Here is a 13,909-nt window from a genome sequence, read left to right on the forward strand (position 1 = left end):
AACTTCTCACAGAAGGTACAACTCCAGATCCTGTGGAAAATCCACCTTTGTAATTTTTTTCTTGAGTGTCAGGATCTCACCCTTGTACACAGCTAAGTGGAATGGACAAAGTTTCCCACCTCCACACTGCACTGAAAATACATTTCAAAAATTTCTGGTTCTGACGTGTAATTGTATCAGGGTAAAGAACAACTGATGCAAGAAATTATATTCCACCAGCATGTGTCTGGTATTGACAATTCCCATCAGACTATTCAAACGCAAATCTTTCCACTATTGTTCATCAATTGATATGCCCAAGTCCGACTCCCATCACTGATGTAAGCCTGGCACTGGGCCCTCACTTTGGAATATGGGATACATTCTAGAGATAAATTTACACACAATCCCCTTTTGAATTAGAGTCTCCATAAGTCAGGCAGGGTCATTGTTGGTCCCAGTTTGTCCCTTAGGAAAGATTTTAATTGCAGAAAGCAGAAGAATATTCTACTCGATAACTCATATTTAGTCCTCAACTGCTCGAATGACGTGAGCTGCCCTTGATGGTAACAATCCTCAATACACCTGATCCCTTTCTGTCACCAGGTGTCCAGGACCTTATTTCCCAGAGTCATGGGTATTAAATTGTTCTGGGTCAAGGGCATTTAAGGAGATAACCCCATCCTCAATCCAATACATTGATTTAGTCTTTGCCATGTCTGGCACACGTGTTTTATTATGGGGTTATCTGTTTTTTTCTAAACTAATTTTGTATCCCATTTGTATATAAATTCTCCTGCTGTCTTTTCTCCTACTGCAATTTGTGCCCAAGAAAGGGAACCCCCTCCCTCAAAAAATGAGGCAGTAAACTTTGCCTGGGATGTTCAGTAATATTTTTAAAAATCTGGCATTTTTAAGTCCCCCAATTTATATTCCCATGTCAACTTTTCCATGGAGACTCGAGACATCTTGTCATTCCACAAAAAGTTTCTGACACATCCGTTGAGCATTTTAAAGAAGGACTGGGGCAATGAAATGGGCAGCATTTGAAAAAGAAATTGTAGTCTTGGCATCACCTTCATTTTTACACAGTTAATTCTGCCCACCAACATTATGGGCAGTGTTTTCCATCTGGCCAGGTCCTCCTCAATCTTCTGGAGCAAAGGGAGATAATTTATATCTATTACGTAGATCATTATCCACGCTTATCTCTAGGTATTTAATGCCTTCCTGCAGCCATGCCTTCCCACTGATAGGGTCTATAATCTCCTTTCTACAAAGGCATGATTTCACTTTTATCCAGATTAACCTTATACACGGAGACCTTCCTGTAATCTTCCAGTATAGTCCTCAGTCTGGCCAATGACCCTCCCCCCCACCCTAAGGTTCCATCAAATACATGAACACATTGTCAGCAAACAGGTTGATTTTGTGTTCTACCTGGGTCACCTTGAACCCCTTTATGTCTGGATCCCACCAAATGATTCCTGCCAGTGGTTCAATAACTAGTATGAACAGAACTGGGGACAGTGGGCAGCCCTGCCTACTAGAACTACTCAGTGGGAACACTGGAGACACCTGCCTATTTGTGATGATTGTAGCCTGGGGTTTATAATACAATGTCCTTACCCAATTGATAAATGTTTGACCCAGTCCAAATTTCCCAGTCTTAAAGAGAAAATCCCACTCCAATCTATCGAAGGCCTTCTCTACAACCAAGGATACTTCTAGGTCCTCTCGCGACTGTGCCAGGTGTATTATATTGAGCAATCTGGCCACATTAACTGCTGATTGCCTCTTTTGAATGTATCCAGCCTGATCTGGGCTTGTTAATGTTGGCAGAAGTTTTGCTAATGTTTTTGTTATAATTTTATAATCTACATTCAAGAATGATATAGGCCAATAGGAGGAGGGTTTCAATGGATCACTGTCTTTTTTCAGGATCACCTTGATTATTGCTGTTGAAAAAGAGTCCAGGAGGGCATGTGTCTCTGCCACCTGATTCACAACCTTCACAAAGAGGGGCATTAAAAAGTCTTTGATTTTTATATAAAATTCAATGGGGAACCCATAATCTCCCAGTGATTTACCCCCTGCAGAGTGCTCAGAGTATGTTCGAGCTCTTCTCTAGAGAAGGGAGTGTCTAACACCTCCTGATCCAAATTTGATAGTTCCAATGAAAGCAAGAAAACATCTGTTTTGACAGGGTCCCTACCCCCGATTTTGATTTATAAAGTTTTTTTTATAGAACTTACTAAATGTATCATTTATTTTTTTGGCTTATATGAAATCTTGCCTTCCCCTGTTTGAATTGCATTAATTGTCCTTGGGACCCCTTCTGCCCTCACCTACCAGGACAAGACATATGGGCTCCTTCCCCAGCCTCGATCTTAAGATCAGCTTCTCTACTTTGTATGTCTGCAACGTACTGTATTTGAGATTTTTATTCACTAAATCCTTATATTTTTCCTCAGACTCCCTTTTGATAATCTTTTTTCCAACTGAGCTATGTCCTGTTCCAAATTATTAATTTCCTTCATATATCCCCTTTTTATCTCTTTAATGTATCAAATTATCTGGCCCCTTAAATAAGCCTTTAACAGGATTCAAATTTTTAAAATTGTTATCAGTAGAGGGGCAGTTCATCTCGCAGAACAGCTCTATCTGAGTGCTGACAAAACTACAAAATTTCGGCTTTCCCAACAGCAATGGATTTAGGCACCATCTATACAGCGTAACCTACTTAGTTGGCATTATGATAGACAAAGTCAGGGGTAAATGGTTTGACAGCAGCTGAGCTATGTACTCACTCTCCACTATCCTACTTTCCAACTGGGCTGATGCCAGAAATTTTTTTTTTAGTGTAGTAATTGTGTTGCCTCGAGTAAAAGGAGTAATCCCTTTCTCTCGGATTCAGCCTTCTCCAAATGTCTATGAGATTCAAATCTTTCATGGAGACCAGGTAGAATTAGCCGCTTTGGCCATCATCACCTTCTTAGCTGACTTATCCACGACTGTATCCAAACAAAAATTTAAATCCCCTCCAATCAATATATTACCCTCCACCCCCCCCCCCCCACCAATACTTTCAAGAATATATATTGTATACACTTTTAATCATCAAAATTTTGGGCATATATATTCATGTGTCCAGGATTCTGAGTATACTTGATAATGCTTCATCACAAACCTCTTTTCCGGGTCAGTGACCACCTCCCAAACCATTACTGGAGCATTCTTTCCTATGAGGATTGCCACTCCCCTGGCTCTGGAATTGAAGGTGGATGCTTCTATCTGACCTATTCATCCTGTTTTTAATTTGAAATGTTCCTGGTTCATAAGATGGGTTTCCTGCAGGAATACTACATCTGCCTGCAGCTTCTCTGTGTGTGAAGGTGCATGTCGGGTCCCTTTTGAATCTTTTCCCTTCCACCTTAGAACTATGTCCTTTAGTTTTAGATTCTTCTACCCTGTTAAAAAGATTATGATCATTTATCCATGGCCCTCATGACTTTATAAACCTCTATAAGGTCTCATCCCCTCCCCCCACCCCACATCAGCTTCCTATTGCTCCAGGGGAAAAGTCCCAGCCTCTTTTTATAATTTAAGCAGACCAGTACCAACAACATTCTCATGAATTTTCTGCATCTTTTCTAGCTTAATGATATCTTTCCTATAGCTGTGTGACCAGAAGTGTGGTCTTACCAACATCTTGTACACTTGCAACATGATATCCCTGCCCCTGTACTCAAGTGCCATGATCAGAAAAGGCATGTTTCAAATACCATCTTCACCACCCTGGCACCTTCATGAACCCCCAGCTCTCTTTGTTCTGCAGCACCCAAGGGCCTTGGCATTCACTGTGCAAGTCCTGCCCTGGTTTAACCCATCAAAGGCCTCACATTTGACTGAGTTAAATTCCTTTTGCCACTCCTTGGCCTACTTTCCCAGTTGACCTTGATCCTGCTGTAATCTCACATAGCCTTTTTCACTGTTCACCATACTACCAATTTTGGTGTCATTCACAAACTTACCCAACCATGCTGACTGCATTGCCAGCCAAGTTGTGACTCGAGATTCCAAATAACCCTGCAGCACACCACTGGTGACAAATCTCCAACCTGAGTAACACCCCTCCACCACCACCCTCTGTCTCCTACCAACAAGACAATTCAGCAAATGCTGCACTAGTCATGCAGATACAGTGTAGGGGTAAATCAGATTTATTGTCAGAGAACATACATGACATCACATACAGCCCTGAGATTCCTTTTCCTGCAGATGAGGCAAAGGCAAACTTAGTGGTTGTGTTAAAAAAAAACTACACAGCGTACACATATAAACAAATGTCAACAACTGACTGTGCAATACAGCAAGGAAAAAACAATAAAGTGGACAAGTAAAAGTCCTTAAATGAGTTCCTGATTGGGATTGTCATCGAGGAGTCTGATGGTGGAGGGGTGGCAGCTGTTCCTGAACCTGGTGGTGTGAGTCTTGCGGCACCCAGACCTCTTTCCTTATGGCAGCAGCGAGAACAGAGTACGTGCTGGGTGGTGCAGATCTTTGATGATTCCACCCTGACGCTCTCCGATGGGAGCGTTGCCTGTTCTCAATCGTGTCCCAGCACAGACGAGGGTGCAAAAACAATGATTTGCAATAGTGCACAGTACTTTTGTGATGTTGAAGCCAACCCTGGTGGGTGTTCAAGAGCCTGAGAGCGGTTGGATAGAAACTGTTCTTGAACCTAGATCTTTTCAAAGATAGCTGTGAGAAGGGATTGTGACCAGAACGATGGGGTGTCTCTATGCGGCTCACATAGATGTCTGCAACGGGTGGGAGGTCCGAGCCTGTGACGGGCCTTGTGATTTTTGCTCCCTTCAACAGCCTTCTGGGCCCTTGGATTCCCAAACCAGGGAAGGATGCAACCAGTCAGTATTCTCTCCACAGTGCACCTCCAGAGGTTTGACAGAGTTCTTGCCGACGAGCCATAATCTGTATTTACATGCTTGATGCTTCACATTGTGCATGGGCAGATATTTGGTTCTTTGGTAAAGGAGATCTGTGAAGCCAATTCTTTGAAAGCAGAGAAAGTTGTGCAAGGAAATGGCCTTGTGAGATTTAGCCGAGGAATGTCAGATTTCAATCAGGCCTGCCTGCCCTGAAATGCTGCCTGTGACCATAATCCGTCTCCGTTAGGTTTTATGTCCATCATTGTTCAGCCAATTTGAAAGCACATTTCTTTAATGTAATTCAGCTATAACACTTCATATGATTCAAAGTGCTGACCAATTTGCTGAGAGAACTTTAGAATTAGCTCATTCAATTATCAGAACAGTTGTGCGATTAATATGTTGGCCAAAGCAGACGAGATATGAAATGTTTCCAAGCTGCTGGCTTGTTATTTATGTCTCTTCTGTGACCATTTCACAGAAGCACAGTCTTGGGCTGAAATATTTCTGTCCTTATGGCTATACTTCAATAAATCAATTCTTTATTTGCTCCATGTGCAACCTTGACATTCATGGCTGTCCATTCTCCTTGCTCATAAAACCTCTTGAAAGTCAGCGAACATTGTAACATTCTTCACAATGTCTTTTGCAAAACAATGTTTTTGGAGAATGTTTAATGTTAATTTCAGTCTCACTTTTTTATGATCTCTTTTATGGAAGATAAAACATTACAGCACTGTAGAGGCCCTTCAGCCCATAATGTTGTGTCATCCTATGGAAACCTATCTCACTCTTCCCCACCTCACACCTTTAACGGTTTATTTTCCTTATATCCATGGACTTGTCTAAGAGTCTTTTAAATGTTCCTATTGTTCAATATGTTTGACATCACCTCATTATCATTATTATCAACCTTATCCCTTTCCTTAACAAACTTGAAACTAACAGTATTCTGGTCTTGGTTCTAAAGTTGTCAACCTCCTGATACTTCCAGCGTCTGCCAGTTTAATTTCCGAAGATAATGTCAAATGCAGTCCCTTCTCTACACAACTTCACTATCACAGGAACCCCCACTCATCATATTCTGCCTTTACGATGCCCCTTGCATTGAAGCTATCGTAGACCAAATTGGGAGAGATAAACTCCTTCATAACCCTCTTGGTTTTCCACCTCTGTGATTTGCTTAGAAATCTGTCACTCTAGAGCAGCGTTTGTCAAACTTTTTATTTTCACATACATTCCACCTTAAGTATTCTCTATGCCATAAGTGCTCAGTGATTAGTAAGGGATTACTTAAGGTGGTATGTGAGTGGGAAGGGAAGATTGAGATTGTCACTGAAATATTTTGCTTGAGAAAAATGATAATTGGCCCATTTCCTTTGGAATTCTGAAACCATGCACATAACAAGTCAGTTAGGGACGATTATAACAGTGGCTTTCAAAAATTTTCTTTCCACTTACATGCCACCTTAAATTGAGGGTGCCCAGACAGAATATGAGATGTTGTTCCTGTCTTTTGCAGGTGGTCTCAGTTTGGCAGTGCATGAGACCACGGACAGACATGTCGGCATGAGAATGTGGAATTTAAATGGGTGGCCACTGGGAGATCACCCTTATTGCCGCAGACAGAGCTGAGGTGCTTATCGAAGCGGTCCCCCAGTCTGCCTCTGGTCTCTCCAATGTAGAGGCCACAACTGGAGCAGCAGATATGGTAGATGACCCCTGTAGATTCACAAGTGAAGTGTTGCTTCACCTGGAAGGAGTATTTGGGGCCTGAATGGTGGTGAGGGAGGAAATTTGGGTGCAAGTGTGTAATGTCCACCAGCAGTACTAGTTCTGAAACAGATCTATTTTGGAATCAAGTCACATAATAAGCCCAAGAGATTTTTTTTAACATAAAGAGTAAAAGAGTAACTAGAGGACAAATAGGACCCCTCAGGATTCAATGTTCTCAACTTTTTGTAAAGCCACAGGAGATGGGCAAGGTCCTCAAGGAGTACTTCTCTTCTGTTTTTACTGTGGAGGAAGACACGAGGACTGGGGAATGAGAGTGTCTTGAGAACAGTGCTGCAGTTGAATCCTGATACATATGAAGTTAAACAAATCTGCCCTGATCAGCTGTATCTGAGGACACCGTGGGAAGCTAGAGACAAAATTTAAGGTTCCCTCACTGAGATTTATGAGTCGTCATTAAGTGCAGGAAGACTGGAGGACGGCAAACGTTGGGCCTCTAATCGAGAGAGGCTGCAGGGCAAAGCCTGGGAGCTACAGGTGAGTGAGCCTCACATCTGTGGTTGGTAAGTAACGAGAGTATTCTGAGCGAGAAGATATCCATGCACTTGGATGGATAAGGGCTGATTATGGATAGTCAGCATGGTTTTGTAACTGGGAGGTGACGTGTCACAACTCTGAGGTTTTTGAAAATATGACCAAGAAGGTTGACGAGGACAGATCTGTGGATGCTACAAGGCATTTGGGAGACTGCTCTGGAAGGTTAAATCACATGACATCCAATCTGAGAAAGCAGAATGGACAGAAAATTGGTTTCATGGTAGAAAGCAGTGGGTGATGGTGGAAGGTTGTGGGAGTTGGTGGGAGTCCAGTGACTAATGGTGGGCCTCAGGGACTCTAAGTCACTCAGTTCCTCTGCTGGTGGCACCTTAGAGGTGGTTGATGTGGAGTCAATCCCAGCACCATTGCAAGGGACATAGAATGAAAGATTGAGTGCACAGTTGGACAATGCTGATGGATGATTGATCTGCACACTCTATTCAGAAGCACAGGTGTTCTGAAGGTCAAAATAGGACATGTGACAAAAAAAATTAATTAAACTCCTTGCAGACAGTGCAGGATTCGAACCTAGGTCCAGTCCCAATTGTTGGTGCTGTAAAGGCCTTGCACCAAACGCTACACTAACCATGCTGCCCCTATGCCTACTGATCTGACCCACAGGTAACTCAAAGAGACATAAAGTGTGAAATAGACAGAGGGAGTGGAAAGAAAAGTTTGTAAACCACTGTCATAGGTTTTCTTAACCTAAAATAAACTTTAAACACAGTAAATGATTTACAAAAGGAAAATCGTTCAAAGTCTCTTTCCTTAGTTTCTTATCCATACCTTTACATCACTGGACATTCATATATCCTTATCACTTGTCATTACTCGCACCACCCTCCGCCCTCTGTTGTTTGAGGGGCTTCCCCTCAGTTTCAGCCCCAGTAATGGAAGGATTCTAGACTGTGGCCCTTCCCCACAGCATCTTGGCTGCACCAAGCCTCAGTGTGCCCATCTGGATGTACTCCTGGAGCCTCGAATACGCGAGTCAGCAACATTCCTGCACCAACATTTCCACGTGCTGAAAGACCGACGAGCAGACAAAAGTGAATTTTTCACCGAGATGATGAACTTCCAGCTGATCTGGATGTATGCATCCCCAGGAACAACCCGTAAATCAGAGTCCTCTGATTTGCTGAGCAAATCTGCATTTTGCATCGAGAAGAGCAACTTTCTCCTCTCCACTGCACTCATCTCGGGGACAATGCACGTGGAGGATGATGTATTGGTTACACATGAAGGATTTGACCAGGAGGGCTCATTTCATCACCAGCCAAGCCAAGGCCCAGTGAGTGGTTGTCAGCCCTAGCCATGAGGCATTCCGCCAGATCTTTCACAACTTCTGGGGCAGGTGGAACCTCAGCCAATAGAGGCACTTGATGCTCTTGCACTATAGTTCCACACAGCCTGATGCAACCGCACAGGAAGGTGGTCATCAGGATAAGGGCCACATTGGGCAAGCCCTTACCTCCATTGTCTGGCAACTTACACAGCGACCCTTCACACCCATTCCATCCTGGACCCCCATATGAACCGGAAGATTGTTCTGGTGACCGCCAGGGCAGAGGTGTGAGGGATGAGCCACACCTGTGCCATGTACAGCAGTACCAAGAGTATCTCACACCTGATGACCAGGTCCTTCCCTGTTATTGAGAGGGTGCACCTCACCCAGAGACTCAATTTCTTTTAGACCTTTGCGATCCAACCAATTCTTGTTGCAAGCCTTGGCCTCTCCAAGCCAAATCCTTGCCTGACCTGCTGTGTTTCTTAAGCACATTTGTGTACTGCATTCAATCCCAGCAGCGACAGATTTTCTTGTTTAATACACATTAAGGTCACACAAATGTCAGAAGTCACAGCGGGATGCACATTTCAATTTACAATCTCAGAGCCACACCACACAGAAATGAGACACAATGGTGGAATAAAGTGTAGATGAATTCATATCTGCCACAGGCATTAAAATGGCGGCCACTCCACACAAGGCCTTCTGCGAATCAGTCTTCAAAATTTTTCAGCCATTGATATTGATAATTGTTGCAGCAGAGTGATTTCAAAGGGCAAGTGTTCAAAGATATTGATTTATGGAGATATGCTTATATCTGACTACAGGTGTTTAATGGAGCAAACAATTAGGTGCTATAACCTTGTTGGTAGTTGTAGGCTTCTCTAAAATTAAACCTATCTCACTTTTTTTTGGAATACTTTATAAATTTTTATACCACAAAAATAGTTACATTACATTCAATTCTAAATTATTTCTAAAGAAGTTATACATGGAGTATATGTCATCCCATACACCCAACCCCCTCCCATCTCCCATCCCCCCACCCTTAAAGAAAAAGAAAGAAAAACCAGAGAATGCCAAGAAAATAACACATCTATACAATAAAGTCTATTGGAGGTTACCAAGAAGTGAGGTCTTCAGAGAGTCAACATACATGCAAACCAAAATTTTGTAAATATGGGCTCCATATTTTCCAGAAAACATGATATTTATCTCTCAGATTATAAGTAATCTTCTCTAATGGTATACAATTATAAAGTTCTGCATGCCATCTTTCCATACCTAAATCCTTTTCTGACTTCCATGATATTGCTATATATTTCCTAGAAACTGCTAAAGCAATTAACACAAATCCAATTTGATAAATATTAAATTTAATTTTGGCCTTATAGCTTTAATATTACTCAATAAAAATAACATTGGGTCCTCTGGGAATTTGACCCCAGTAATTCATTCCAAAAAACTACCTACAACTAACCAAAATTGTCTAACTTTAGGACATTGTCAAATTAAATGAAAAAAAGTTCTATTCTTGGATCTACATCTAAAACATAAATCTGATACAGCAGGATTTAATCTATTTAATTTTTGTGGAGTCAAATATAATTGATGTAAAAATTATAGTTAACTAACCTATACCTTACATTTATAAATTTAGTTATACTATTTTTACACAAATCCATCCAATCCTTGTCACTTATTTGTGTATTAAGTCTATTTCCCATCTTAATCTTGATTTATGCATCCCAATTTTGGGGGCCTTAGTTTGAAGTAAGTCATACATTACTGACTATTTTCACTTAATCCTTTCAATTGTTATGAACTAACAATCCTTTTAAATTTTGTTTGGGACTAAAGGGTTTTTGTCATCACTAACACAGGAACAGCAATGGAAAATTCACCAGACAATGGTAAATTCAAAATAATAGCTTTTATTAAACAACAAATACCATAACATTTCTTACTTATCTCTAAACTTAACTCTAAATTTTACCCCACTTAGCGCAAATGTAAAGTGTGTGTGTGTGTGTGTGTGTGTGTGTGTGTGTGTGTGTGTGTGTGTGTGTGTGTGTGTGTGTGTGTGATTGAAGTCCCACTCTGAAAAGTCAATTTTTAAGACTTCAGATTAATTTTAGTCTTGCTTGAAGGTCTTAAATTCTCAGTTCAGAAATAATTATAAAGCGCTTTTAAGCATCATATCTTCAGGCCTCTTTACTCACAATTCTTTTGATGAGATGTCCTGAGAGACATTCTTTAACTAGAAGTGACCATCTTCTGAACCACCAATGTACCTCCTGTGAAAAGGAGAATACAATTCCTGTCTTCCCAGGATCAAACCTTTTAATGAAAATTTTGGAATCTGTTTTTGACATGAAGAATCTGCCCTCTTTTCAAAGAGAGAAAATGTGACTATTTTCTTCCATGAATAATTCACAAACCTAGACAATGGTTAAAAGAATTGGCCTTACAAATTGGACCCAGTAGAATTCTGTCCTCTTTTCAAAAGAAGCAGTGAAGTGGTCCTCCTTATTTCAACAGCCACATATTCTGTGTTCCCCTTTTCTCAGGAGTAAAGCACAACAGCACCAATTCTGGTTACTGTAATTCAACCCTGTCTTTCATAAGGTTCCAACTCTCGCGTGTGTCACGGGAGTTTTGACTCTTGAAAAAACAGAAGTCTTTGTTTCTCATTTCGATAATATATTTCCAGCCCATTTCTCATCACATGGTATGTGACATAATTTCTGTCTTTGAAGCTCATAAGGTATTTTGACACAAATATGCTAAAATCATTAAAGTCCACTTATGTCTCCAAGAAGTCTACTTTCCTCAGAACTAAAATGGCTGTGTGTTTATACAGATGGTTCTGAACTAACATCTATTGTTTCCAATATCTCAAGAATCATCATAAATCCTTTTCATGTTCTTGACTCTAATTTCAATCAGCATCCATTTTTGTCTCAAGCTGGCTTCTGTCTTCTATCTCAAAGAACCATGTTTAAAATGCTAATGAGTTGTTTTTATGGCCCTGTAGCCACCCAAACTAACTTATTAAACCATATCTAGATAAAATATAGTTTTAACATTAAACTAAAGATTTATATTAACACAAATCCATTACACAATGAAATCATTTAAAAATGATCATGTAGATATTTTTGCAGAAATGATTGAGAATTTCTGAAGACAATAGATGTGGAGGAATAGATGCCAAACAAATCTCTGAAATATGACACCAATGGAAAAACTTTTTAATCAAATGAAACTTTACTTTTTCCAAGGTATTTTGGTTTGAATGTCATATTTTTATTCAAAATAGCCTTTTAAAATTGGGCAGGCAATGGAAAGGGAATGTGGTATAATAAACAACTTCAAATGATTTTCTGAAGGAAAACTAGTCATTTGGGACTGGAACTCAGACTCCTATCAGGGATATTCTGCACATCCCCAGCAAGTTCAAGTTTATTATCATCTGACTGTGCATATATAACCGGATAGCGTTTCTCTGGACCACGGTGCACACACATACTGTACACGCACAATACGCAGCATATAATAATTACATATATATGTACAAATATAATTTATAGTAAATATATATAAATACTTCAGAATTACTAAGTTGGTTACAGCATACAGTTCATTAATTTCACAGCCTGTGGGAAGCAGCTCTTTCCCAGCCAGGCTGTCTTGATTTTGATGCTCCTGTACCTCCTTCCTGGTGGTTGTGGATGAAAGACCCTGAGTGCTGGATGGAAAGGGTCCTCATTAATTCTTTCAGCCCTATTTAGGATGCAGTCCCAGTGAATGTGGTCAGTAGAGGAAAGGGAGACTCTGGTGATCTTTTCGGCCATTTTGATGATCCTTGACTTCCATCCGCGGTTTTGCAGCTACCGTACCGATATGGTAATTTCTAAAGAAATTTCTGAAATGTATAAATGGAGTTAAATCGTTAAATCATTCATTTGACTCAGCAGTGAACAGGAAAGGAAACAAAAACAAGATATGAGTAAACTGTGTAGGAGAATGGAATTTTAACACCAGTGAGCTTGTGGGTAAACGATACATGAACTTGGTTTGTCACGCAGCATCCATGGGAAGTAATGGATGGTGCATGACCTGCTGAGTTTCACCAACATGGTTGTGTATTGCACTCAACCATAGCTTTTGCAGACTTTCTTGTTTAACTCACATTGTGAGTCTAAAAGATTGAAAGACTAATGCTGTGTCTTTTCCATTGTTTGTTCCAGAATCACAGTGTACCTTGTGTGGTGAGCAAGAAGGTGAGTGAAACCGTTTCAATTACCTTTGTTGTTGATTGTGCAGAGTTCTATCAGAAACTTGAAAGTTGGAATGAGATTCCAAGATATTGTTAAACATGGCTATCTTTATTATTCATCCTTGGGTTCATATGTGTTCACTTTACATGATCAAAAGGCTCTTTCAATCATATCAGTTGATGTTTATTCGATGATTGATTTTCAACATTTGTGGCAACGTTGTGCTTTGGGTGAGAATCTGCCGAAGGTTGTATGTTGACAAAAGAATTGAGTTATGCTCATTGAAATCCAGTAACAAGATATTTCTGAAAAAGGAATCATATTTTTGGGAATGGATGTGAAAGATATTTTGTGCATGAATTTATTCTTGAAGTATATTTGGAAACCTTTTAATCGTTGCACCTCATGAAAGGTTTGATTACATTAGACACTAATTCATATCGTTACATCTTGAGTGGTTCAAGTGACAGATCAATTGCTTGGGTGGACATTTTGTGTACTTATTTTGATAGGTCTTCATCATCCAGTCGAACAAAAGAACACGCCAGTGGCGACAACTTTGGAAAGATTTTTTCATATAATATGACCTTCTGTTGTTTGCTTCTGAGCTGTCTAAATATGATAGGAAATTGTTTAACTTTTGCAGAATATCCATTGGATTCAATTATAGCCAACATCCTTACTTTTGTACATAGACATTTGCTGTTTGGTAGAATTGCTCATGTTTATAGAGACCATTGCATTTTTATATCCATTTTAATGTTTTGGATTAGCAAGCATATTTTTGCAGAGTATTTATAAGTTCTCAAATTGCAGCAACAATGTTAGTTGTACCAATAGAATGCACTGGATTGCAGCAATAGCAAAACCCAAGTCGTCCAGCTTGACTGCTGCCAGAAGCAGTCTTTCTTTGTGGTGTTAGCTGATGCCCTTTGGGAGAGGAAAGCATGCAGTGAAAGGCAGGGTTTTTAAAGGTGCATGGGATCCAGGACATTGTGGTGCCCACAATATGGCGCTGAACATTTTGGCCCACCATCCCACTCACTGTCTGCTGGCCAATTCCATCCTGCCTGAAACCC

General features: G+C 40.5%; 1 protein-coding gene across 18 annotated transcripts in view; it reads left to right on the forward strand.

The window, feature by feature from the left end:
• dlgap2a (discs, large (Drosophila) homolog-associated protein 2a) overlaps positions 1-13,909 on the forward strand; it is a 625,248-nt gene that overhangs the window by 175,000 nt on the left and 436,339 nt on the right. For all 18 annotated transcript variants that reach the window (XM_069885188.1, XM_069885186.1, XM_069885180.1 and 15 more), the window contains one exon: positions 12,801-12,833. In XM_069885188.1, the coding sequence (XP_069741289.1) occupies positions 12,801-12,833 (33 nt within the window). The remainder of the gene's footprint in view (positions 1-12,800; positions 12,834-13,909) is intronic.

Source organism: Narcine bancroftii, chromosome 6 (genome assembly GCF_036971445.1).
Source record: "Narcine bancroftii isolate sNarBan1 chromosome 6, sNarBan1.hap1, whole genome shotgun sequence".
NCBI lineage: Eukaryota > Metazoa > Chordata > Chondrichthyes > Torpediniformes > Narcinidae > Narcine > Narcine bancroftii.